Source organism: Mytilus galloprovincialis, chromosome 12 (genome assembly GCF_965363235.1).
Source record: "Mytilus galloprovincialis chromosome 12, xbMytGall1.hap1.1, whole genome shotgun sequence".
Classification (NCBI taxonomy): domain Eukaryota; kingdom Metazoa; phylum Mollusca; class Bivalvia; order Mytilida; family Mytilidae; genus Mytilus; species Mytilus galloprovincialis.
The window spans coordinates 47,763,599-47,791,228 of record NC_134849.1 but is presented as its reverse complement, the minus strand read 5'-3'; the positions used below and the strand labels follow the sequence as shown (position 1 = coordinate 47,791,228).

The 27,630-nt window shown below is 32.0% G+C and overlaps 1 protein-coding gene and 1 long non-coding RNA gene across 2 annotated transcripts in view; one reads left to right on the top strand and one right to left on the bottom strand.

The window, feature by feature from the left end:
- Window positions 1–27,630, top strand: part of LOC143054023 (uncharacterized) — a 119,057-nt gene that overhangs the window by 8,957 nt on the left and 82,470 nt on the right. Inside the window, exons 4-9 of the mRNA XM_076226867.1 lie at window positions 6,048–6,268; window positions 7,032–7,202; window positions 13,937–14,070; window positions 17,386–17,539; window positions 18,211–18,357; window positions 20,032–20,340. Coding sequence (XP_076082982.1) covers window positions 6,048–6,268; window positions 7,032–7,202; window positions 13,937–14,070; window positions 17,386–17,539; window positions 18,211–18,357; window positions 20,032–20,340 — 1,136 coding nt within the window. The remainder of the gene's footprint in view (window positions 1–6,047; window positions 6,269–7,031; window positions 7,203–13,936; window positions 14,071–17,385; window positions 17,540–18,210; window positions 18,358–20,031; window positions 20,341–27,630) is intronic.
- Window positions 21,514–27,499, bottom strand: LOC143054021 (uncharacterized). Its single transcript, XR_012971545.1, has 3 exons — window positions 26,959–27,499; window positions 22,985–23,072; window positions 21,514–22,291 (listed from the first exon to the last, which is right to left on the bottom strand). It is a non-coding gene; the product is annotated as an uncharacterized LOC143054021 (long non-coding RNA).

Here is a 27,630-nt window from a genome sequence, read left to right as displayed (position 1 = left end):
TCCCATCATCAGTGCAATGTGAATGTGGAATAAATATTCCAGATTTATTAATATCAATTAGGCAGAGGTAGTATCTTTAATATCATTACATGATAACTATGGACCGAACTCTTCTGTCCCTATGTATAAAACATATTATTTAAGGTTCATGTGGACCAATTGGCTAAAATGGCCGTATTTTCACCTCAAAATTTACTCTGAGTACAGACTAACCTGCGGTACCTCGAATGACCGAATAACACTGTTATTGTCCGAATAACACATGTAATGACCGAATAACTCTTCAAATATCAATATTAACACATTTGAGTGACTTTTAAACATATATTATTGAATAAAATTATATTAGAAGTGTATTTTATAACCTAAAAATGATTTACAAGTTGCAGGTACATGTAAGTTAATATTGATCATTATAAATTTATGGATATCGGTGTGTACTTCCAAGATGGCGACCAAGGAAATCGTATAGAATGAATAAAAGAAAGATTGCATATGCCTTCAAAGGAAAACGCTATGAAAATATAGTATTAAATATTTTACTGTATATACAGAGAATTGTCTAATAATTACATTAGATGTATGTTTCATTATAATATTTTATTCTGATTGGCTAACTGCACATCACGTGTTATTCCGTAAGCAGTTGGATTGCTCAATACAACTTTTCATTCATGATAACACGTGCTCCAACAATAAAGTGCACAGGTGAATTAAATAATAAAATATATAAAATTCGTGTTTTCATGATCATAGCTAAAAAATGTAATTATAAGTATTGAATGCTTCTTTTTGTAACTTTATAGGGTTGTAAAAGCGTTGACCGTGCGTACATTTTTAGAATGAAGCGCTTCCGCGCTTCATACAAAATGTACTTCGGTCAACGCTTTTACACCCCAATAAATTTACAAAGAGAAGCATTCAATTCTTAAATGATTGTTTTTCAGAAAGGATTTGAAAATTTAACCAGTACATCAAAGCAATGCAATTACTTCAATCACTAATTACTTTTCATAACAATTTACTCAACATTAAATAAAATGTAATTAAGAATTTTCACATATTCAATTCAAATTTAATTAAAAAATTATTATACTTGATTGTTTTTAATAAAAACAAAGCTTCTGAATGGATGATTCGTATGTGAAAGGGTAATTATGTTCAATGTTTCACCAATAATTTTTGATTATTTAAAATAAAATTATTTAAAATTATAAAAAAAAAAAGTATTTAAAGTTGATTTGAATTTTCCTGTTAAAAAAAGCTTTCTTCTGCCAAATTATAATTTAAAATTAAAAATATGTAAGAACTTTTGGATTATTTTAGTCATTCGATGTTAAAAAAAAATTTCTTCTTCTTAAACAAAATACATTTCACGTGGAGTCATTGAGAAAATATTTCAGTTCATTTGCTAACTTTGTTAATAAACCAACTGACCGACTTCCTCAAAGCTTATAGTATTTTCGCGGACTATGACAGATAAGCCCGTTCCTTGTGCAGGATATCTTAATAGTTATAATTTTTTTACAATAAATTCTAAATAAAGTATTTTCGCGGACTATGACAGATAAGCCTGTGCCTTGTGCAGGATATCTTAATAGTTATAATTTTTTTACAATAAATTCTAAATAAAGTATTTTCGCGGACTATGACAGATTAGCCCGTGCCTTGTGCAGGATATCTTAGTAGTTATAAATTTTTTACAATAAATTCTAAATAAAGTATTTTCGCGGACTATGCCAGATAAGCCCGTGCCTTGTGCAGGATATCTTAGTAGTTATAAATTTTTTACAATAAATTCTAAATAAAGTATTTTCGCGGACTATGACAGATAAGCCCGTGCCTTGTGCAGGATATCTTAATAGTTATAATTTTTTTACAATAAATTCTAAATAAAGTATTTTCGCGGACTATGACAGATAAGCCCGTGCCTTGTGCAGGATATCTTAATAGTTATAATTTTTTTACAATAAATTCTAAATAAAGTATTTTCGCGGACTATGACAGATTAGCCCGTGCCTTGTGCAGGATATCTTAGTAGTTATAAATTTTTTACAATAAATTCTAAATAAAGTATTTTCGCGGACTATGCCAGATAAGCCCGTGCCTTGTGCAGGATATCTTAGTAGTTATAAATTTTTTACAATAAATTCTAAATAAAGTATTTTCGCGGACTATGACAGATAAGCCCGTGCCTTGTGCAGGATATCTTAATAGTTATAATTTTTTTACAATAAATTCTAAATAAAGTATTTTCGCGGACTATGACAGATAAGCCCGTGCCTTGTGCAGGATATCTTAATAGTTATAATTTTTTTACAATAAATTCTAAATAAAGTATTTTCGCGGACTATGACAGATTAGCCTGTGCCTTGTGCAGGATATCTTAGTAGTTATAAATTTTTTACAATAAATTCTAAATAAAGTATTTTCGCGGACTATGCCAGATAAGCCCGTGCCTTGTGCAGGATATCTTAGTAGTTGTAATTTTAGAGTTTAAAAGGGGCTTGGTTAACATCCATTTCTAAATTAAAAATATAATAATATGATAAAGATCATAATTTTTTTAATAACTAACTAAAATTAAAACAAAAACTAATTTAAACAGTTTACTATTCCATATTTTATTTAAAAAAGGCCCACCCTCACATTGTTCATTGCCTTGACGTGGCGTGAGGGCTCCACTTTGGTGGTCTAAGATGAACACGTTGAGGGATTGTATGCAATCTTTCTTTTATTCATTCTATACGATTTCCTTGGTCGCCATCTTGGAAATACACACCGATATTCATAAATTTATAATGATCAATATTAACTTACCTGCAACTTGTAAATCATTTATAGGTTATTAAATACACTTCTATTATAATTTTATTCAATAATATATGTTTAAAAGTCACTCAAATGTGTTAATATTGATATTTGAAGAGTTATTCGGTCATTACATGTGTTATTCGGATAATAACAGTGTTATTCGGTCATTCGTGTTACCCGACTAACCTGTGCAGCTTGAAAAGTTTTAAGGCATAGCATGCCCTAGATTAATAGAATTCAAATGCATTGTATGAATTAGAAAATTCACAACTTAACTGGATTTTGCTGTGCACTTTTTTTCGTTGCTTTAGAATATGATAAAATTAACAAACAGTTGTCCACTTGGGTACACAGTTTAAATCACCAATTATTGTCATGCATCTATTGTCCATCTATTCAGTGGCGGATCCAGGGGGGGTTGGGGTTCCAGGGGTTGGAAGCCCCCCTTTTTTTTGGCCGATCAATGCATTTGAATGGGAGCATATAGTTGGAACCCCCCCTTTTTAAAATGGTTGGATCCGCCACTGATATTGTCCATGTTAATTATTACAGCTCACTTTAATTATTACCTGTGGGGAAGTTCTCAAACCTCTTTCTTAACTTAGTTTATTTTTGCACCTTCTGGAGGATGAAAAAAAAGTGCACTGCAAAATCCTGTTAACTTTTTATTTTTCTAAAACATAACACATATATTTTGAAATTTATTTATCTATGTTGCTATGCCTTAAAACTTTTCCAGATACACAGGTTTGTCTGTACTCGGAGTAAATTTTGAGATGAAGATATGGCCATTTTAGCCAATGGGTCCACATGAACATGCAGGAAAAGTTTTAAGACATATACTACAAACCAGTTACAATATATCACACATGAACCTTAAGAAATAATTCATGGGGGCTTGAATATATCGATATTTTACCATGAGTTGGCCCTTTATAACATATATTTTACCCTGATCGAGTGATAGTGAAGGGTAAAATATCGGCCTGAAGAGACAACCCGTGGTAAAATCACGATATATTCAAGGCCCCATGAATTATTTCGATTCTAATAGGACAAATACAGCATTTGCTTTGGATGGACGTGCTCTAGGTGAAGACATTATCTGCCGTTCCCATAAATAAACGCACTATTGAATTGGCGTCATAGTAAGGCACTCAAAAATGTTTATCCATGTTGTCAATATGAGGGTACTTTCATAACGTATAACATTAAAAATTCTTGCCAAATAACATTAACTGTAATTTTTGGTGCATGACGATAAAATGTACACTTTAGACATGTTAGATGACAAAACAAATCAACTGATTTTGATACATCATGTTTTTTTTTTCTCCAAAAATTACGCTTAGAACAATTATTTAAGACCTTTGACGAATCACATAAAGGATATTTTGACAAATCCCGGTAAAATTATAACCATTTGATGCTTATGGTAGCCAAAAATGACCTTTTGACGCCTAGCAGTAAAGGGCATTACTACCCTCATATAAAGATAGGTACAGATGTTGGAAAATTGAGCGCAAACAAATTGTAGTGAATCTCCTGTTTTGAATGGACACTGCTTTCTGTCTCTATATATATATGTATATATATTCAGGCCTCTACAATAACTTTTTTTTTCAACTTGTCCAGTAGGACATGTACATGTACATACCAAAACTTGCTTGTCCAAATGAAACTGTAACTTGTCCAAAAAAATTCTTAATAATAATAACCTTTTTTGCATTTTAAGTTGATTCAAGGAACAAAATGAATTAAAACAATAAAACTGCATTTATTATTGCGATTTATGAAGAATGGAAACTACATGTATGCAAGATTAAATATTGCAATTAAAGCCAGGAAATTATGCATACAGATGCATATATTAGATATCAGAACATGCAGAATGCAAGTTCTTATTATTGTAATACATATGTACTAACCCAGTCCCAGTATTTGCATTAAGTTTAATAAAGACCCCACAATGATATTGAATTTTATACATGTAGTATCCTGATAAACACACACCAATTATAGTCCAATATACAAAACAAGGGCTTCAGCATGCTTTGATAATTTGTCTAGCATCAGAGTAAATTTCAGTTGGACAAGTAACTGACAATGTATGCTGGTCCAAAGGGGACAAATGAATTGTAATCCTGACAAATTATATCACAAATTTTATAATTAGCTGATCAAAGCAGAAAATAAATTTCTAGAAAAGTAAATTAGCAAAGATAATTTTAACTATATATATCATAGTAATTTTATTAAGATTCAATGCCTAAGTTCTATTGATGTTAAGGCTGTATCAATCGGTGGTCTAGTGCCTTAGGCTGTGTCTTTGTTTGGAGTGAGGTCAGGAATGTCAGGGTTATTAGTAATATCATTTCTATTTTTTATGCCCCACCTACGACAGTAGAGGGGCATTATGTTTTCTGGTCTGTGCGTCCTTCCGTCTGTCCGTCTGTTCGTCCGTCTGTCTGTTAGTCTGTCCGTCCGTTCGTCCCACTTCAGGTTAAAGTTTTTGGTCAAGGTATTTTTTGATGAAGCTGAAGTCCAATCAACTTGAAACTTAGAACACATGTTCCTTATGATATGATCTTTTTTATTTTTAAACAAAATTAAACTTTTGACCCCGTTTTCATGGTCCACTGAACATAGAAATTAAAAGTCCGAGTTTCAGGTTAAAGTTTTTGGTCAAGGTAGTTTTTGATGAAGCTGAAGTCCAATCAACTTGAAACTTAGTACACATGTTCCCTATGATATGATCTTTCTCATTTTAAAACCAAATTAGACTTTTGACCCCATTTTCATGGTCCACTGAACATAGAAATTAAAAGTGTGAGTTTCAGGTTCAAGTTTTTGGTCAAGGTAGTTTTCAATGAAGTTAAAGTCCAATCAACTTGAAACTTAGTACACATGTTCCCTTTTGGTTGATCTTTTTACTTTTAAGGCCAAATTCGATTGTTTACCCAATTTCACAGTCCATTGAACATGGAAAATAATAATGCGAGTGGGGCATCCGTGTACTTTGGACACATTCTTGTTTATTAATATTTTAAAGTTGTATCCTGTGTTAATTTGCTGTCTAGCACCATATGCTGTATTGATATGCCTTCTAGCGCCAAAGGTTTTGCATTGTTCTAGCTAGCGTCATGTAATTAAGTTTTTATTCTTACTTATTGCAGATATAATGGCGAACAAACATCAAAAATGTAATTCATTTTTTTTAAATTTTTTGGCAGATACGATGGGGGTAGAAACATTATTTCTTATGATGTCTGTGATTCAACATTTAATCCCTCAGTATCTGGAGACTCAAGTCAGAAGAATTATAGTCCAAATTATTGTCCTACAAACACTTACAAGAAAACAATATCTTATCCAGCTGTTGGGAACACAGAAGAATGGTCCAGTACACTTTTATCAGGAAGAGTGTATGCTGTGCAGTATGAAACAACATCTAGTACGTGTTTTGTTCAGTACCTTACATATTTCATATATACTTTTATCAATAGTATGATTTATTCTGTTTATTAGAGCATCAGTAACATTTGTGTACATACAGTAAATTATTATTTAGTATTTCTTTTGAATTAAGGTATATTTGAATTTAGATAAATTAACAAGAACATGTTTTGCACTTAAAAAATAACTGTCTTATTATAAATATGACTTACTTAATTTGAAGCTTTGCATATTCTTTTTTTTAGTCATGTAGTTATAGAAAGCATATTTACTAAAAACCAACTAAAATATTTCGTAAAATAAAAAGATATTGCCTTAGTAACCTTTTTACCTAATTTTCTTCAAAAGTTAACATGTTACTATTTGTTTTGGCCTGAGCATCATTGGTTGAATATCCTCTGTTCAGGACCTTTATAACCAATCACAATGTTTTGGTGCACACTTTTGAATTTATTTCTAGGATGGAATGACAGCAGGAATGCCTTTTAATGTCAGGTGTCAAACAGTCATTTCCGGATACAGTTGGCATCAAATTGATAAAAAATTACTGTGATTTTCATTTGGAAAGATTTTTTATCGTTATTCATCATGCCCCCATTACTACCATCATTAATTATATAATTAGATCCAGAAATAATCAACAGTCTATTAACAGCCCCCTATAGTATTTTCAATGAAATCTTACATTGGTCAAGTTGGAGGTGGTTTTGAGTACATCTTTGACTTTAGCAGTAGTTGTAACTATTTTTTTTATGTTTTAGATACATTACCAACGTTTACAATGCCCACGTACACAGCCTCCATACCAGACCACACCCCTATAGATAGTAGTATAATGGATTTTTACTTTACTGATGCTGACTATGGAGATTTCTATAGGTTGATTGTACCAGATGATGGACACTCATACTTCTACTTTGACTCTAATGAAGGTAGGATAACAGAAAATTACTTTAATGGTTAACACTTATCTTCAAGCATAGAAATAATAATTCTGTATATATATGCTTATCTCAGATAAACAATTATCCTATATATATATATATATATATTAAATGTTGTTAATAATTTAGAAACAAACACATTTTTTATGTCATTAGGTCGGAGACCACAATTGTCGTCCCTTGATTTTCGTTGTTCACAAATATAGTCCCTAGTGTTGACAGTGGGTTACTTGCAATTAATTTCTATACCTCTTCCAAATTTATTTCTCCATGTTTAATGCCTCAAATTGCAAGAAGGGGGGTGAAATTACACTGTAAAAAAATTTGGGTTCAGAATTTTAAAGGAAAGTAGTGATTTGGTCCAGCTGAAAAAGGTTGAAAATTAGCACTTCGGAAGCTGTCAAAAGATTTCAAGACGCCCTAAACATAAAATTCTCCATATTTTGAGTTAGAGCTGATGAAGTTTTCTATAATTTTGATATAATTTGTCCCAAAAGTAGTACAACACACTGTAAACATTTCATTGAGAAAGCGCAAATGGGATTTTTTTTAATTTTAATTTATCTTCTAAAAGAAATGCACTACGAAATAATTGTGGTCTCGGACCTAAGAGGTGAAATCTGTAAATATGGAATCTTTACTTTGGCAACTTCCCTAAATGATTTGATAGTGTCAATTTGTCAAATAGCATGAAACTAAAGGATTTAGACTTTTATTTTATAAAATTTTTGCAAAAATGACCAATTTTGCCATTTTATGGTCTAAATAGGCATTTTATAGCTTTTTCAATACTGATGCATAAATGGCATCCTTACTTTCTATCTGACAGGTTTTCATGTGTCAATATTTGTGTTTCTATGCCTTTATCTAGTTCTTTTACTTATTTATGAACTCTGAATCTACAGAAAAGAAGATTATCTCAGATAATATGTGCAAAATGTGTTGTATAAATGACCCTTGTCTAGCTAACGCCCTGTTTGGATGAAGTCAAAAGTGGGGAGCTTGGTACATAAAATTTGAAGTCCATAATAAAGACCTCACTAAATTTGTATCAAAAGCACTTTAAAATGTCTATTGTACCTGTTCCATTTCACATAATATATTTCTTTTCTTCTGTAGGATAGCAAGTGGTTTAAATAGAAGCCTTTTGAGACTAAAATTGCATGCAAGTTTTTCACTAAAAAAGCAAAAATCTTTGTATCAGACCATACTGTCTGCAAGAAAAGTTAATTGCAAGAGATTTTTTGTGCTCAGATTTGTTGTATCATGTCACATGAGTATAGAAATGATAGAAAAGACACAATTTTTTTCTTTCTTATAGCCTCAATATGCATTTTTTAATGTAAATATGCGGCACAGCCTAAATTGACCCTAAATTTTTTCCAGTCTTACTTGGCCTAAGACCCTTTTAAACTAATATAATATGTTATTTGTAACTTTTCTTTCCATTTAAAGTACATTCAATACATATGTAAGGATTATTTATAACCAAAAAGCTTCACAAATTTAAAATTGCTGGAAAATATTACATCTTCATGTAAGGCCCCCCTTCATTGAAAAAACTCAATTTTTAGGCACAGGCTCATATAAATTTGACTTTTGAACAATTATGCTGAGTCTGATAAATCAAATGAGTACTCTATTACTTTAAGTACATGATAAATGATATATTAAGGCATTTAAAAAGTATTATTTTGCAATATTTTAATTTTTGAAGCCCCAAATGTTGATAGTTGAAATATTTCAATTTTAACGTCAAAATTTAACACGGAAAGATGAGTATAGAATTTAACATATTGTCTATAATATATATCCTACTGTTATGAAACTTTGTAAGCAGTGTTATAATTTATTAAGCTTTGGTCATAACAAATTTTTTTAAGATTGGTCAACTCTTTCTATCCTACTAAGTCTGAGACGACAATTGTCGTCCCTTGATTTTCCTTGATTTTCGTTGTTCACAAATATAGTCCCTAGTGTTGACAGTGGGTTACTTGCAATTAATTTCTATACCTCTTCCAAATTTATTTCTCCATGTTTAATGCCTCAAATTGCAAGAAGGGGGTGAAATTACACTGTAAAAAAATTTGGGTTCAGAATTTTAAAGGAAAGTAGTGATTTGGTCCAGCTGAAAAAGGTTGAAAATTAGCACTTCGGAAGCTGTCAAAAGATTTCAAGACGCCCTAAACATAAAATTCTCCATATTTTGAGTTAGAGCTGATGAAGTTTTCTATAATTTTGATATAATTTGTCCCAAAAGTAGTACAACACACTGTAAACATTTCATTGAGAAAGCGCAGGTGGGATTTTTTTTAATTTTAATTTATCTTCTAAAAGAAATGCACTACGAAATAATTGTGGTCTCGGACCTAAGAGGTGAAATCTGTAAATATGGAATCTTTACTTTGGCAACTTCCCTAAATGATTTGATAGTGTCAATTTGTCAAATAGCATGAAACTAAAGGATTTAGACTTTTATTTTATAAAATTTTTGCAAAAATGACCAATTTTGGCATTTTATGGTCTAAATAGGCATTTTATAGCTTTTTCAATACTGATGCATAAATGGCATCCTTACTTTCTATCTGACAGGTTTTCATGTGTCAATATTTGTGTTTCTATGCCTTTATCTAGTTCTTTTACTTATTTATGAACTCTGAATCTACAGAAAAGAAGATTATCTCAGATAATATGTGCAAAATGTGTTGTATAAATGACCCTTGTCTAGCTAACGCCCTGTTTGGATGAAGTCAAAAGTGGGGAGCTTGGTACATAAAATTTGAAGTCCATAATAAAGACCTCACTAAATTTGTATCAAAAGCACTTTAAAATGTCTATTGTACCTGTTCCATTTCACATAATATATTTCTTTTCTTCTGTAGGATAGCAAGTGGTTTAAATAGAAGCCTTTTGAGACTAAAATTGCATGCAAGTTTTTCACTAAAAAAGCAAAAATCTTTGTATCAGACCATACTGTCTGCAAGAAAAGTTAATTGCAAGAGATTTTTTGTGCTCAGATTTGTTGTATCATGTCACATGAGTATAGAAATGATAGAAAAGACACAATTTTTTTCTTTCTTATAGCCTCAATATGCATTTTTTAATGTAAATATGCGGCACAGCCTAAATTGACCCTAAATTTTTTCCAGTCTTACTTGGCCTAAGACCCTTTTAAACTAATATAATATGTTATTTGTAACTTTTCTTTCCATTTAAAGTACATTCAATACATATGTAAGGATTATTTATAACCAAAAAGCTTCACAAATTTAAAATTGCTGGAAAATATTACATCTTCATGTAAGGCCCCCCTTCATTGAAAAAACTCAATTTTTAGGCACAGGCTCATATAAATTTGACTTTTGAACAATTATGCTGAGTCTGATAAATCAAATGAGTACTCTATTACTTTAAGTACATGATAAATGATATATTAAGGCATTTAAAAAGTATTATTTTGCAATATTTTAATTTTTGAAGCCCCAAATGTTGATAGTTGAAATATTTCAATTTTAACGTCAAAATTTAACACGGAAAGATGAGTATAGAATTTAACATATTGTCTATAATATATATCCTACTGTTATGAAACTTTGTAAGCAGTGTTATAATTTATTAAGCTTTGGTCATAACAAATTTTTTTAAGATTGGTCAACTCTTTCTATCCTACTAAGTCTGAGACGACAATTGTCGTCCCTTGATTTTCCTTGATTTTCGTTGTTCACAAATATAGTCCCTAGTGTTGACAGTGGGTTACTTGCAATTAATTTCTATACCTCTTCCAAATTTATTTCTCCATGTTTAATGCCTCAAATTGCAAGAAGGGGGGTGAAATTACACTGTAAAAAAATTTGGGTTCAGAATTTTAAAGGAAAGTAGTGATTTGGTCCAGCTGAAAAAGGTTGAAAATTAGCACTTCGGAAGCTGTCAAAAGATTTCAAGACGCCCTAAACATAAAATTCTCCATATTTTGAGTTAGAGCTGATGAAGTTTTCTATAATTTTGATATAATTTGTCCCAAAAGTAGTACAACACACTGTAAACATTTCATTGAGAAAGCGCAGGTGGGATTTTTTTTAATTTTAATTTATCTTCTAAAAGAAATGCACTACGAAATAATTGTGGTCTCGGACCTAAGAGGTGAAATCTGTAAATATGGAATCTTTACTTTGGCAACTTCCCTAAATGATTTGATAGTGTCAATTTGTCAAATAGCATGAAACTAAAGGATTTAGACTTTTATTTTATAAAATTTTTGCAAAAATGACCAATTTTGGCATTTTATGGTCTAAATAGGCATTTTATAGCTTTTTCAATACTGATGCATAAATGGCATCCTTACTTTCTATCTGACAGGTTTTCATGTGTCAATATTTGTGTTTCTATGCCTTTATCTAGTTCTTTTACTTATTTATGAACTCTGAATCTACAGAAAAGAAGATTATCTCAGATAATATGTGCAAAATGTGTTGTATAAATGACCCTTGTCTAGCTAACGCCCTGTTTGGATGAAGTCAAAAGTGGGGAGCTTGGTACATAAAATTTGAAGTCCATAATAAAGACCTCACTAAATTTGTATCAAAAGCACTTTAAAATGTCTATTGTACCTGTTCCATTTCACATAATATATTTCTTTTCTTCTGTAGGATAGCAAGTGGTTTAAATAGAAGCCTTTTGAGACTAAAATTGCATGCAAGTTTTTCACTAAAAAAGCAAAAATCTTTGTATCAGACCATACTGTCTGCAAGAAAAGTTAATTGCAAGAGATTTTTTGTGCTCAGATTTGTTGTATCATGTCACATGAGTATAGAAATGATAGAAAAGACACAATTTTTTTCTTTCTTATAGCCTCAATATGCATTTTTTAATGTAAATATGCGGCACAGCCTAAATTGACCCTAAATTTTTTCCAGTCTTACTTGGCCTAAGACCCTTTTAAACTAATATAATATGTTATTTGTAACTTTTCTTTCCATTTAAAGTACATTCAATACATATGTAAGGATTATTTATAACCAAAAAGCTTCACAAATTTAAAATTGCTGGAAAATATTACATCTTCATGTAAGGCCCCCCTTCATTGAAAAAGCTCAATTTTTAGGCACAGGCTCATATAAATTTGACTTTTGAACAATTATGCTGAGTCTGATAAATCAAATGAGTACTCTATTACTTTTAGTACATGATAAATGATATATTAAGGCATTTAAAAAGTATTATTTTGCAATATTTTAATTTTTGAAGCCCCAAATGTTGATAGTTGAAATATTTCAATTTTAACGTCAAAATTTAACACGGAAAGATGAGTATAGAATTTAACATATTGTCTATAATATATATCCTACTGTTATGAAACTTTGTAAGCAGTGTTATAATTTATTAAGCTTTGGTCATAACAAATTTTTTTAAGATTGGTCAACTCTTTCTATCCTACTAAGTCTGAGACGACAATTGTCGTCCCTTGATTTTCCTTGATTTTCGTTGTTCACAAATATAGTCCCTAGTGTTGACAGTGGGTTACTTGCCATTAATTTCTATACCCCTTCCAAATTTATTTCTCCATGTTTAATGCCTCAAATTGCAAGAAGGGGGGTGAAATTACACTGTAAAAAAATTTGGGTTCTGAATTTTAAAGGAAAGTAGTGATTTGGTCTAGCTGAAAAAGGTTGAAAATTAGCACTTCGGAAGCTGTCTAAAGATTTCAAGATCCCCTAAACATAAAATTGTCCATATTTTGAGTTAGAGCCGATGAAGTTTTCTATAATTTTCTATAATTTGTCCCAAAAGTAGTACAACACACTGTAAAAGTTTCGTTGAGAAAGCGCAGGTGGGATTTTTTAAATTTTCATTTTTGTTCTAAAAGAAATGCACTACGAAATAATTGTGGTCTCGCACCATTAAGGATGTACTCTTGTCCGTCTGCATGTCCATATGTCTATCCTGCAATTATGTTTTGATCTGAAACTCTAGTTTGCCTGAACAAATGTTTTTTAAACTTATACTTCATGTGTCATGTACTTAATTCTTATTACCACCAAACACCGATGAAGTTTGAACTTATGTTGCTGAATTTGCCATATTTACAAGTGTGGGCATCTCTGTCCTATTGACACGTTCTTCTATTACATGATTTTATTTGTATTTAATCTATTTAAAAGAGAGTAAATAAATGTAATTATTGATTATATGATCTGCCTAGCAATTAAGAAAAATGTACTTTAAAGTCACTTGTCTTTTGTACAAACTCACTAAATATTAATACTGTATATAGTCAATATTTAGTCAAAATTGTATATTAACATTTTGATTTAGCATGTCAAAAGGAATTATACTGAACTGTTTTTCAGTTGTCGCCAGTCTGACTCTTATGATTTCTTTGGACAAGTTACTGATTTTTTTTTAGATTGTTTTAACTTTCATCCATATGGAATTGCTTTGTTGCAAACAGAAAACTTTTCCAGAATGATTTAATTATTTTTTTGAAATTTCAGTATGAGATTTTGACACAATGTCATATGTACCTTATTTAATTTAGGGGTCTCAGCCTATTCAGAGCTTAACTTTACCCTAACCCTTAAATTAATATAACATCCTTAACAGAACCCTAAACATAAATGAACCCAAACCCTATAGTACAGGGCTTTCTAGAGTCAATCCAATGTTTCTTTATGTTGAATTAAGTATTACTTAAATAAACAATCAAAGAATATCATCTGTTTCAGAGTCTGTCCATGTAAAAACAAGCCTGTATCATTATGTGGGCACTCACCAGAAAGTTAGCACATTCACAGTCAAGGCTCAGGATTCCTGCTACAACAGTGTTTCAGGAACTGTAACCATAACAACATATAATGTGGTATGCATAAAGTTTTTGAAATTTTCCATGAGATACATAAACATAGTTGCAACACCCAGCTGTCAATGTCTTTACAAGGCATCACTCACCTTTTTGTTCATCATTGTAATTGTGCAGATTTTGGGTTTTTGTCGAGCCTGCGAGTTTTGTCATAACAAAGGGATAGTGATCTGTCAGCGGCGTTAGCTAACTTCTTAAAGCTTTATATTTAAGAAGGTCGAAGACCTGGATGCTACATACTTTATATATAGATGCCTCATGTTATGAAGTTTCCGTTAGTCACAAGTCCAATGTCCTTGATCTCATTTTCATGGTTCGCTGACTAATTGAAAAAAAAGTTAAGATTTTTTGTAATGTTAAATTCTCTCTTATTATAAGTAACAGGATAACTATATTTGGTATGTGTGTACCTTGCAAGGTCCTCATGCCTGTAAGACAGTTTTCACTTGACCTCAACCTCATTTCATGGACAGTGAACAAGGTTATAAGTTTTTGTGGTCAAGTCCATATCTCAGATACTATAAGCAATAGGTCTTGTATATTCGGTGTATGGAAGTATTGTAAGGTGTACATGTCCAACTGTCAGGTGTCATCTGACCTTGACCTCATTTTCATGGTTCAGTGTTCATAGTTAAGTTTTTGTGTTTTTGTCTATTATTCTTATACCATATGCAATAGGTCTACTTTATTTGGTGTATGGAATGATTGTAAGGTGTACATGTCTAGCAGGCAGGTGTCATCTGACCTTGACCTCATTTTCATAGTTCAGTGGTCAAAGTTAAGTTTTTTAGTTTTGGTCTTTTTATCTTATACTATATGCAATAGGTCAACTATATTTGGTGTATGGAAATATTTAATGATCTAAATGTCAGTCGCGCAAGTTTAATTTAACCTTGACCTCATTTTCACAATTCATTGCTAAAATTGAGAATGGAAATGGGGAATGTGTCAAAGAGACAACAACCCGACCAAATAAAAAACAACAGCAGAGGGTCACCAACAGGTCTTCAATGTAGCGAGAAATTCCCGCACCCGGAGGCGTCCTTCAGCTGGCCCCTAAACAAATATATACTAGTCCAGTGATAATGAACGTCATACTAATTTCCAAATTGTACACAAGAAACTAAAATTAAAATAATACAAGACTAACAAAGGCCAGAGGCTCCTGACTTGGGACAGGCGCAAAAATGCGGCGGGGTTAAACATGTTTGTGAGATCTCAACCCTCCCCCTATACCTCTAACCAATGTAGTAAAGAAAACGCATAACAATACGCACATTAAAATTCAGTTCAAGAGAAATCCGAGTCTGATGTCAGAAGATGTAACCAAAGAAAATAAACAAAATGACAATAATACATAAATAACAACAGACTACTAGCAGTTAACTGACATGCCAGCTCCAGACTTCAATTAAACTGACTGAAAGATTATGATTTCATCATATGAACATCAGGCACAATCCTTCCCGTTAGGGGTTTAGTATCATACCATCATAACATATATGAGAAGAACATAACCCATGTCATGCCAACAACTGTTTTTAGAATAAATGTGTTTAGTTCCGATGCAAAGACCTTATCAGTGACTCAATATTAACGCCAAAATATGCAATCTTTAATGACTTGACAACAGTATCGTATTTATATCCCTACTTAATAAGTCTATTAAAAGGTTTTGTAAGTTTCTGAGGTGAATACTGACACCTTTGTGCTTTATAAATAATATTACCATAAAAAATTGGATGTGAAATACCTGAACGTATTAGAAGTCTGCATGTTGAGCTATATTTACGAATGATGTCTTTATACCGATGATAAAATTTAGTAAATGTTTTGACTAGTTTGTGATATCGAAAACCCTGGTGTAATAATTTTTCAGTAATACATAAATTTCTCTCGTTAAAATCTAAAACATTGTTACATACACGAGCGAATCGTACAAGTTGAGATATATAAACACCGTAAGATGGTGACAAGGGAACGTCACCATCTAAAAACGGATAATTAACGATAGGAAATGAAAAATCATCCCTTTTATCATAAATTTTAGTATTCAGCTTTCCATTAATGATATAGATATCAAGATCGAGAAAAGGGCAGTGGTCATTGTTAGTATTAGCTTTATTTAAAGTAAGTTCAACAGGATAAATTTCATTAATATACATACTGAAGTCGTCATTATTGAGAGCCAAAATATCATCCAAATATCTAAAAGTATTATTAAATTTGTTTATCAGATGTTGTTTCGATGGGTCTTTGCTTATTTTTGTCATAAATTGTAACTCATAACAATACAAAAACAGGTCCGCAATAAGTGGTGCAAAGTTAGTCCCCATTGGAATTCCGATAATCTGACGATATACGGAATCCCCAAAGCGAACAAAAATGTTATCTAGTAAAAATTCAAGGGCATATATAGTATCAAAGCATGTCCAATTAACATAGTTTTTTTGTTTATTGCTACTAAAAAATGACCTAAAAGAGTTTGAACATATATATTCACATTCTGATTTTTTGAATGCCCATTTAATTAGGTGTGTGAATTTTTTCTTAATGAGAATGTGAGGCAATGTGGTATACAGGGTAGAAAAATCAAAACTTTGAACAGATTCAAAATCACCAATATAAGCATGCAATTTATCAAGTACTTCCAACGAGTTCTTGACACTCCAAAAGTAATTTATTCCACTATTTTCGAAGGCCTTATTTGAACAATTTATTATCAGGTTTTTAATTGTACCAAGTGTGCTGGTAAGAAGAATAGACAATTTAGTAGTTGAACAATGGCTTGAAGACGAAATAAATCTATATTTGTAAGGGGTTTTGTGTAGCTTCGGAAGCCAATACATAGTTGGGACTTTCATTGTATTTGGCTCTGCTTGTAAAGCGGTGGCTAAAAGTTTATGTTTGTTACAGATTTCGTTTTCTGAAAATGGAGTCAAGTTTTTGTGTTTTGGTCTGTTTTTCTTAAACTTTAAGCAATATGTCAACTATATTTGTTGTATGGAAGAATTGTTAGCTTTACTTGTCTGTCTGACAAGGTTCCTCTGACCTTGACCTCATTTTCATGGTTCATTGGTCAATGTTTAGTTTTCTTGGTTAATGTTAAGTATACGTAACAGTTGTAATAAAGCTTTATATATATTTAGGACAATCAACATACATTGACATAGTATCAATGATTGGTAAAGAACATTTAAGTGTGTGCACTCTTGTACTTAATTACTTTTGGTTCAAAAATATAATCAGTGCATATTAACTATTGTTAAAAGAGTTATGCCCTTGCAAATATGTTTGTTAAATGTTTTGTTCTAGGGACCAGATTATCCAGACTTGCCTGCATCTGTAACTGTTGATGATGTTGATACTGGTACCCTGTATACATTCACTGTTACAGATCCTTCAGGAGATGATACAACATGCAAACTACAGACAACTAGTCCTTCAACCTCTTTGTTTTATGTCAGTGGTAAGAATATTTCATATTTTTATGCCCCATTTATGGGCATTATGTTTTCTGGTCTGTGCATCTGTTCGTCTGTCCGTTCGTCCGTTTGTCTGTCCTGCTTCAGGTTGAAGTTTTTGGTCATGGTAGTTTTTGATGAAGTTGAAGTCCAATCAACTTGAAACTTAGTTAACATTTTCCCTATGATGTGATCTGTCTAATTTTAAAGCCAAATTAGAGATTTTATTTCATTATCACAGTCTACTGAACATAGAAAATGATAGTGCAGATGGGTCATCCTTGTACTTGGGACACATTCTTATTTTGATTTATGTCATTTGCATCATTTTTTTTACAAGCATTTGTCAAAAACAATTATTACTTCTTGGAAAAGAAATCATAAACTTTATCAATATTGACAAACAAATGATCATGACTTTAAAAATAGACAAGTTCAAATGTGATTTTCTGTACTTGTAAGTTTCTTAGTTCAATGGAAAAATTATTTTTAAAAAGTTTTACAAACTGGCTGTTGGAGTCATAACAGCTACCCCAGGATCAAATCAGGGCCAATACAGAAACAGCCAGTTAATAACACTATTATATGAAGTACAGAAAAAATAGCTTAACTATATATGTTAAAAGCCTTATGAAAGAGTACTACTAATAATTACTTTTGTAATTTATTATATTAGGATATTCTCTGATGCTGAATAGTGGATCTACACTAACTGGAGATAGCTATGACATCACTATTGCTTGTACAGATGGTACAGATTATACAGAAGCTACATTTACATTGAATATTCGCAGAAATGAAACAGAAATAGGAGAACCACAATGTAAGAATCAATAATAATTATCATGGTCTGAAAAGAAGTTTCAAAACGTTTTTTGTACTCTGGTGTTCTCAAGTAAATGCCCTTTTAGGTAATATGAATTTTCAAAGACAACCAATAACATGTGTCACAGGCTTGCCACTACATGATGCAGACAATTCTTTATTAGTATATTCATCTTAATGTTTAGACCTACTATTATTTTTGACCTTCAACTTAATCATGATTGATCATTGGTATTTGGTATTTAGTTTTAGAAGCATTAGAATTTCTAATTTCCATGGAATTCATTTGGCCCTGCACCTTCAGGTATAGTTTATTGACTTTAAATGTTTTTGAATAGTTTAGATGTATAAATATTGCCATTTTAACTACACTATTGCAGTTTTGCCATACGTTAAAAATATCAAAGAAGCAAGAAATACATGTATTTACTGAGTCAATAATTAGGGCCCTGCCAAAGGCGGGTCGCCCTATAGTGATCATTCTGTCCGTCCGTCCGTCCGTCCGTCCGTCCGTCCGTAACACTTTAACTTTGTGTCCGCTCCATATCTAGAGAACCATTATGATTTCATACTTTATACTTTACATGTTTATTAACCACCACCAGAGGGGGTGTCATGATGTATGTACAACTTCCTAGGTCAAAGGTCAAGGTTAAAAAACTTTGGTTTCAGTTGACAACCCTGTGTCCTGTGGTGAAGATCGTGTCCGCTCTATATCTTGAGAACTGTTATGATTTCAAAGTTTATACTTGACATGTATATGAACCAACACCAGAGGGTGTGTCATAATTTATGAACGACTGCCTAGGGCAAAGTTCAAGGTCAAAAACTTTAGTTTCAGTTGACAACCCCATGTCCTATGGTAAAGATTGTGTCCGCTCTATATCTTGAGAACCGTTATCATTTTAAAGTTTATACCTGAAATGTATATAAACCAATATCAGAGGGTATGTCATAATTTATGTACAACTTCCTAGGTCAAAGGTCAAGATCAAAAACTTTGGTTTCAGTTGACAACCCCATGTCCTATGGTAAAGATCGTGTCCGCTCTATATCTTGAGAACCGTTATCATTTCAAAGTTTATACTTGACATGTATATAAACCAACACCAAAGGGTATGTCATAATTCATGTGCAACTTCCTAGGTCAAAGGTCAAGGTCAAAAACTTTGGTTTCAGTTGACAACCCCATGTCCTATGGTAAAGATAGTGTCCGCTCTATATCTTGAGAACCGTTATCATTTCAAAGTTTATACTTGACATGTTTATAAACCAACACCAAAGGATGTGTCATAATTTATTTACAACTTTCTAGGTCAAAGGTCAAGGTCAAAAACTTTGATTTCAGTTGACAAACCCATGTCCTATGGTAAAGATACAATTTTTTAATGCACATTATTCACAGCGGGGCCCACAGAGATGGCTCCCATCTCAATGATATCTAGTTTATTTTGTTAACTCAGTTTGAGTATGAGCAAAAAAAACATGGAAAACAAAATGTTCACTGAAACTGCCTTTTTTTTCCCTCAATCCTCTGATTGAAAAAATATCTTTGGCCTGAGTAAAATCCTCTAAAAGCAATGGACTTCACTATATACAGCTATGAAATACTAGATAGATCTTTGCATACAAAATTATTTTCATACTATGTTTATTTAATCTATTATTTTAGTATACTACTACAATACTTATGCTGAGGGTGATGTAGCTACTTTATCATGTGACAATGAGATCCAATCAGGACTTGATAGTTATACAGATTATGTGAAGCCAGATGAACCATACATTGTTATTGATGAAGTACAATATGTCTACTACTGGTGTAAAAGTACAGATAGATATGGTATAGAAGGCCTCTGTGCCAATGAAACAGAATGTACATTTAATGTAACTAATGCCAATGTTGGTAGTTCCTGTGGTCAGCCATATAATTGGGGAGATAATGGAGTAGCTGGATTGTTTATTACATGGCATTGCGTCCGTAAGTCTTCATCATTTATTAGTCAAAATTGTATTTATAGCCCCGCTTTAAAAGAGAGGGTGTATACTGTTTTACTTCTCTCTGTCCATGCGTCTGTTCATCTGTCCATCCCTCCGTCCATCCGTCCCATGAATATTTTTTGTCGCATCTTTCTCAGGAACTACATCATAAGGATTTCTGAAAGGAGTAGGGGCATTAAGGCCAGGTTTTAGCCCAAGAAAATAAAATGTTTGACAGCTATTTCAGATTGGCACATAATGTTTGGCAATGCATAGAATGAAGAAATATAAATGAAAAACATAAGATTGTTTATCTGATGACATCACAATTACATCATAATATGTTACGTGACTGTTTTCATGAAAACGATAAAAATACAGAATTTGTGTAATTTTCCATAGTTATTTCCATTACAGAAACATTAACAGTCTCCGGGACAAGTTTGCAATTCCGCTGAGTGCAAAAGTTGTCACCTTAATTTTTGGAGTTAAGTCAAAACAAAGTTGATAACTTGGTTGGTATTGGTTCTCTGATATTTGTCCTAAAATTTTTTGGATCTAGCACCACTGTTGAAAAAGTTATGCCCCTTTTTTCAACAATTTCCTCAGAGGAAAAGTACTTTTCCTCAAGGGAAATCAAATTTCCCTGAAGGAAAAAGATTTTTCCTCAAGGGAAATTGTTTTTTCCTCAAGGGAAAAAGATTTCCCTAAGGGAATTTGCTGCATAATAATTTCCTTTGAGGAAATTCTATTTCCTTAGAGGAAATTCTTTTTCCTTAGAGGAAATTCTTTTTCCTTAGAGGAAATTCTTTTTCCTTAGAGGAAATTCTTTTTCCTTAGAGGAAATTCTTTTTCCTTTGAGGAAATTTGCAGCTTCAAATTTTCCTTGGAGGAAATACTTTTTCCTGTGAGGAAATTTGTAGCTTCAAATTTTCCTTGGAGGAAATACTTTTTCCTGTGAGGAAATTTTTGACAAACACTTTTCCTTGGAGGAAAATTCAAGACAACAAATTTCCTCTAGGGAAATCATTGTTCTTCAAATTTCCTCTAAGGAAATTTCTGAACATCAAATTTCTCTTAAGGAAATGTTTTCCCTTATTTTTACTTGTTAAACATTTCTTCACTACACCATGTATACAAACAGTATGAATATAATTATTACAAGACTGTATAATTGATGCAAATGATATTTAAAACTTTAATAAATGTTTGACTCAACATTTTCATGACATTGAAAATAATACAGTCTGACTGTTTAGATCTAGGTATTGTTTATACTTTTTATATAAATTTAACTTTGATTTATATTTTTTTTTGGAGCAAATGCTTCTATTTTCTTTGTAATTGTTTCAATGCGATACATTAATAAGCAACCAATTTGAATGTCATACCATTTGTGGTGTTCTTAAGAATTTGTTTATATATTTGCAGATTAAATAATAAAATAAACACTTTTCGTGTTATTTTAAATTAGAATTTCTTCTGTTTCAGCTTGTATACAGTTATTCAATCCACTACGTAAGAATTCAGTGAATACATTATTCCATTCACTAAACAATTCCCTTCAATTCTAAGAGAAATCATTTTTGCAAATTGTTCTTCAATGATCTTCTTCGGTATATTTGATATGAGGGAGCGATGTAAATGAGTGGATAAAACTGGTGTTCCTTTTTTCAGCAACAAAATAGTATTTGTTCAGCATTCTCCTTTCTTTTGATTAAGATATGTTGTTGCTTTTATGCAATAGTGTTTTTGTGTATCTATGATAGAACTCCATTTTGTTTATGGTCATTATCATGTGATAATGTTGAAATTTCCTATTTCTTTTTTTGCAGGAAAGCACACATTCCATTTCAAATTAATCCAATTATGCACTATGTAAATAAATTTCAACTTTAAGTTTCCTCTTCAGTAATGACCTATTGATCATGAAAACCAAGATGTCTGATCACCTATAAATACACAAAATAAACAAATAAAATGTTATAAATGGAGAGAGAAACAGCAATAAATGTTTTTTCATGTGTATCTTTCCTTATTAAAATACATTAAGTAAACTTGAACTCGAGAAAAATAAATAACTGCGATGTAGACTAGAAAGTATAAAATGCCAAATAAAGTATTCACGAAAAATTAGTTGATTTACAGAAGTCAAGTCCGTGTTTGCAGGAAATTTACATCATTGGTTGTCTGGTGGAGAGTTGTCTTATTGGCAATCATACCACATCTTATTTTTATATAACCTTGCCATATTCCTATTGTGCCTGTCCAAAGTTCAGAGCCTGTAGCTTTTGTCAGTTTAGTCTGACACTAAAATTTAGTGGTGGTTGTTGTTGTTGTTTCATACCAGTCATATTTATTTTTTGTAATTTATTTTGTTATAAACTAGGCAATTACCATGATTAGTTTTAGTTTGGATTGTTTCAATGTTTCATCTTTAGGTCTTTTATAGCTGCCTACTTTGACTATAGTATAGGGTATGGATTTTCTCATTATTGAAGGTCTTAACAGGCCTACAATTGCTTTCTTAAAGCCATGATAGTTTTCATATTTAATATACCACATCTTTTAATTTTTATAGTAATCATGATACTAGTAATCATCTTTCAAGTTCAATAACTTTTTTATATTAAAAGGTGCCTTACCATTTAGGTTTAGTTGGCTTCTGCAAATTTTACATTGCCCATCATTTCTGCTGTATATAATTTCTCTGTATCTTCTATAGTTCTTGTCCTATACATAAAAGAGTAAAAGTTAAATGACATCTTGCATCAATATTTTTTTCTGTTTAATGTACATTATCTATATTAATGTGTGTTTAATAAAAATCTAAACCGTGAGTGCTTGATAAGCTTCTTGCCCTTATAGCTGGTCTTTAAGCTTTAAATGAATTTTAATGATCGACTAAAAAACTATGAGCACTGTGCAAATAAGACCCCTGCCCTCCAAAAAAAACAAAACATGCACAAACAGTGGTATTTATTGACATAAAACATGTATATAATTTGGCTCAATTTATAGATATATATCTCAAGTGACTATAAGTTTAAGGCTGCGATTTTTTAACAAATACATAAATTTCTAAAAACCTTTCAAAGTTTTTGAAAATGGACAATTTTAAAATAACTTTGCAACAACTAAAGTTCCTTAACTCTGCATCTTATAAAAAATATACATGATAAATAGGGAATGATACTCCAGCTTGCATATTATTCAAAGTTTTAAAGGAACATAACTGAAGAACGGTAAAAGTTTTACTACCAAAATTTGAAATTGATCTGATTAAAATTATGATAAAAAGTATTTTTTAAAGTTTAATAAAATTTGGTTGAGGAAAACTTAAGTTAGAAGGCCGAAACAATTTTTTCCATTTTTAAAGAACATAACTATAGAATTTAGTAAAAGAGACACTACCAAAATTCAAACTTAATCTGTATTTTGTGATGATAAGCATTGTGTATTGATTTCATAACATTTGGTTGAGACAAACTAAATTTTAGAGAACAGGAAACCAAAAATTCAGCATGTTTTCCCCATTTCTAAAGGGGCATAACTCTGATACTCTAGTACAGTAACACTGACATCACCAAAATTCAAACTTGATCTGAGAATTGTGATAACAAGCTTTTGTAAAAGTTTAATTGAATTTGGTTGAGGCAAACTAAAGTACTGTAAGAGAACAAAAAACAACTTTGGGACAGACGGACAAACGATCTGACAAGTGTTAAACATTATGCCCCCTCCACTTTGGGTCATAATAATAACTAGAGGCTCTCAAGAGCCTGTGTCGCTCACCTGTTAATGTGTTTACTGATGTCGGCCATCTTTGTTGGTAGGCGGGGTCATTAGACACTCTTTTTAAAAATAGATACCCTAGTATTATGATTGTGGCCAAGTAGTTTTAGAAAAGATTTTTATACAAGTTACAAAAATGAGGAAAAGTTGTTTAATATTGACTCTAAAGAGCAATAACTCCTTAGGGGGTCCTCTAACAATTTTGATCATGCTGACTTATTTGTAGATCTTACTTTGTTGAACATTATTGCTGTTTACAGTTTATCTCTATCTATAATAGTATTCAAGATAATAACCAAAAACTGCAAAATTTTCTTAAAATAACCAATTTAAGGGCAGCAACCCAACAACAGGTTGTCCGATTCAACTGAATTTGTGAGGGGATATATCTTATTCTGATGGACATTAAAATCTTGAAAGATTTGCCCTAAATGTCTTGGTTTCAAAGATATAAAGCAAAAACTGCATTTTACCACTATGTTCTAATTTTAGCCATGTCGGCCATTTTGTTTGGTAGGCTGGGTCATCGGACACATTTTTTAAACTATAAACCACAATGATAATTGTCGCCAAGTTTGATTAAATTTGGCAAAGTATTTTTAGAGAAGAAGATTTTTAGAAAAGTTACAAAAAATGATGAAAAGTTGTTAAAAATTGACTATAAAGGGCAATAACTCCTTAAGGGGTCGACTGGCAATTTTGGTCTTGTTGACTCATTTGTAGGTATTACTCTGCTGAACATTATTGCTGTTTACAGTTTATCTCTATCTATAATAGTATTCAAGATAATAACCAAAAACTGCAAAATTTCCTTAAAATAACCATTTCAGGGGCAGCAACCCAACAACAGGTTGTCCGATTCGTCAGAAAATTTCAGGGCAGATAGATCTTCACCTGATAAACAATTTTACCCCATGTCAGATTTGCTCTAAATGCTTTGGTTTTTGAGTTATAAGCCAAAAACTGCATTTTACCCCTATGTTCTATTTTTAGCCATGGCGGCCATCTTGGTTGGTTTGACGGGTCACCCCACACATTTTTTAATCTAGATATCCCAAGGATGATTGTGGCCACGTTTGGTAGAATTGGGCCAAGTAGTTTCAGAGGAGAAGATTTTTGTAAAAGTTTACGGATGACGGACGACGGACGCCAAGTGATGAGAAAAGCTCACTTGACCTTTCAGGTCAGGTGAGCTAAAAAGGGAGTTTGTCAAGATATAAAAACAATTCACCAAAGTTTCATAAAAATTTGTGAAAGCATTCTTGAGACTATCCTAATCCCAAGTCATGATAGTACAATGACATAAATCAGATTTTTTTTAAATTAAAAGGAAAATTATCATGTTTATGTTATACAAAAATAATTCACCAAGTTTCATGAAAATTGCTCAAAGCATTATTAATAGTATACGTACTGGAAAAATCCCCCCTTTTATGAATAAAATCCCTAACTTTAAATCAAAAATTTAAAATCCCTAAAAATTGAAAAGGAGCTTAATTATCATGATTATATCAATAGATAATTCACCAAAGTGTTATGAAAATTTTATGATTAATGTATTCTAATTCCAAGACTATCTAAGACATGGTTTGTTTGAATTTAAAAAGTTGGAATAAAGTACCTGCTAGAATTCAGGAGAATTAGACCAAATCAGGCTATCTTCTAGATTATCAGACAATTGACCGTAGAAAAGGAATTTTCTTTTTTCTTATTTAGCTATTTGTTATCTCTTTCCTTAATATATACTGAACTAAGCCATTTTTCACATATTTTTATTGTTTTTTCTCTCTTGTGACTTGTTATTTAACATAACAAAAAAAAAACAAAGGCAATGAAAGAGAAACTGACAATGCCAAGGCAAAACATAAGATGCAGAAAAGAAAAACAAAACAAAACACTAAGCAACACCAACATCACCAAAAAACTAGTGTTGAATTCATGTGCTCAGTCAGTCAGTGAGAGTTCGCAGATCCTGACCTACTATATCTATGCTTAAAAACCTAAAAATCATATAGTTCTAAACAAATTTTGTAAATTTATACTTGATTAAAATGTTGTCATAAATAGCATAGACACCTCTGAGTTTTGAGAACCACATGTGTTAATTGTGCGAGTATAATCATTGATAATCATGCACAAGATTGACTTTTAAAAGCCTATATTATATATTGAAATTTTCTGAAAATATTGCATGCATTTATTAATATGACCAATTTCAAGAAATGCACAAAGATGTGAGATGATTTATATAATTGTAATTTCAGGAATTTACAGTAAAGGCTTTTATCCTCACTGCATTTTGCACTTTTCCTAATCCAGGAGCCAGAAGTTATGGCCTTTGTGACCTTTGTATGATTTTTATTTTAGTTTCTTTTTTTTATATTGAAGAGTTTAGTATGACGTCCATTATCACTCAACTAGTATACATTTTTGTTTAATGGCAAGCTAAAGCATGCCTCACAGGCACGGATCCAGGGGGGGGGGGGCTGAGGGTTGGACATGTTGGAACCCCCTTTCTTTATTGGACGATCAATGCATTTGAATGGGACATGTAGTTGGACCCCCCCCCCAAAAAAAAAATTGTCCTGGGTGAGGAACCCCTCCTTTATATGACTAGATCCACCCCCGTCTCAGGTTCCGGGATTTTCTCGTTGCAGTGAAGACCCAGCTGTTATCTGCTCTTTGGTCATGTTGTTATCTCTTTGATACATTCCCCATTTCCATTTCCATTTTCTTTTCGGTTCTATTATAAATATTAGAAACGAGTTTGGCGCCTTTACAAAAATATAATTATCTGTGCTGATAGGGGAGTATGTGTGCATACCAATATTTAAATTTTCTAGGCCTTCTTTTTGAATATTTTGTGCATTTCTTGGTAAAATACTGTCAGACCTCGAGTGCCGTTGTTTTACAAAAACGGTCAAGTAATGTAGGGGAAAGAAACTAACTAAAAAGACCAAAATAAGCCACAACTAATGGGGGTCTCATTGGGGGTTTTGTTCACGGATCCCGCTTAGTTACTACTTATTTTTTTAGATTCTCGCATGATGCCATCCCGCTTACACTATGTAAGTGAACAATTCTGCTATTTTTGTAATTTTCCATGTCCCGCTAAACTTCATTTCGCGTTTTCACGGCACAATAATTTGAGGGAGGATAGGACCTTTATCGGGACTGCGGGATCGGGTGTTTTTAAGCTCTGGATTTCGGGATTGACCCTTTCGGGATACGATAATTCTTTTTTCGAATTTCGGGACCTCTGGATTTCGTGTTTTTAAGCCCGGGATTTCGGGATTTCGTGTTTTTAAGCTCGAGATTTCGGGATCAGTACCCCTCCTACCCTCCCTCATAATTTGACTTTCATGTGTCACGTTTACAAAAAATACGCCTCGACAATCCCGAGTCCCGCTCAGACCCCCCTTATAGGTACATAATGAATATAGTTTACTATGTAGTCAGTAGTCGGGTCAAATACACATGTATATACTTTTAGACG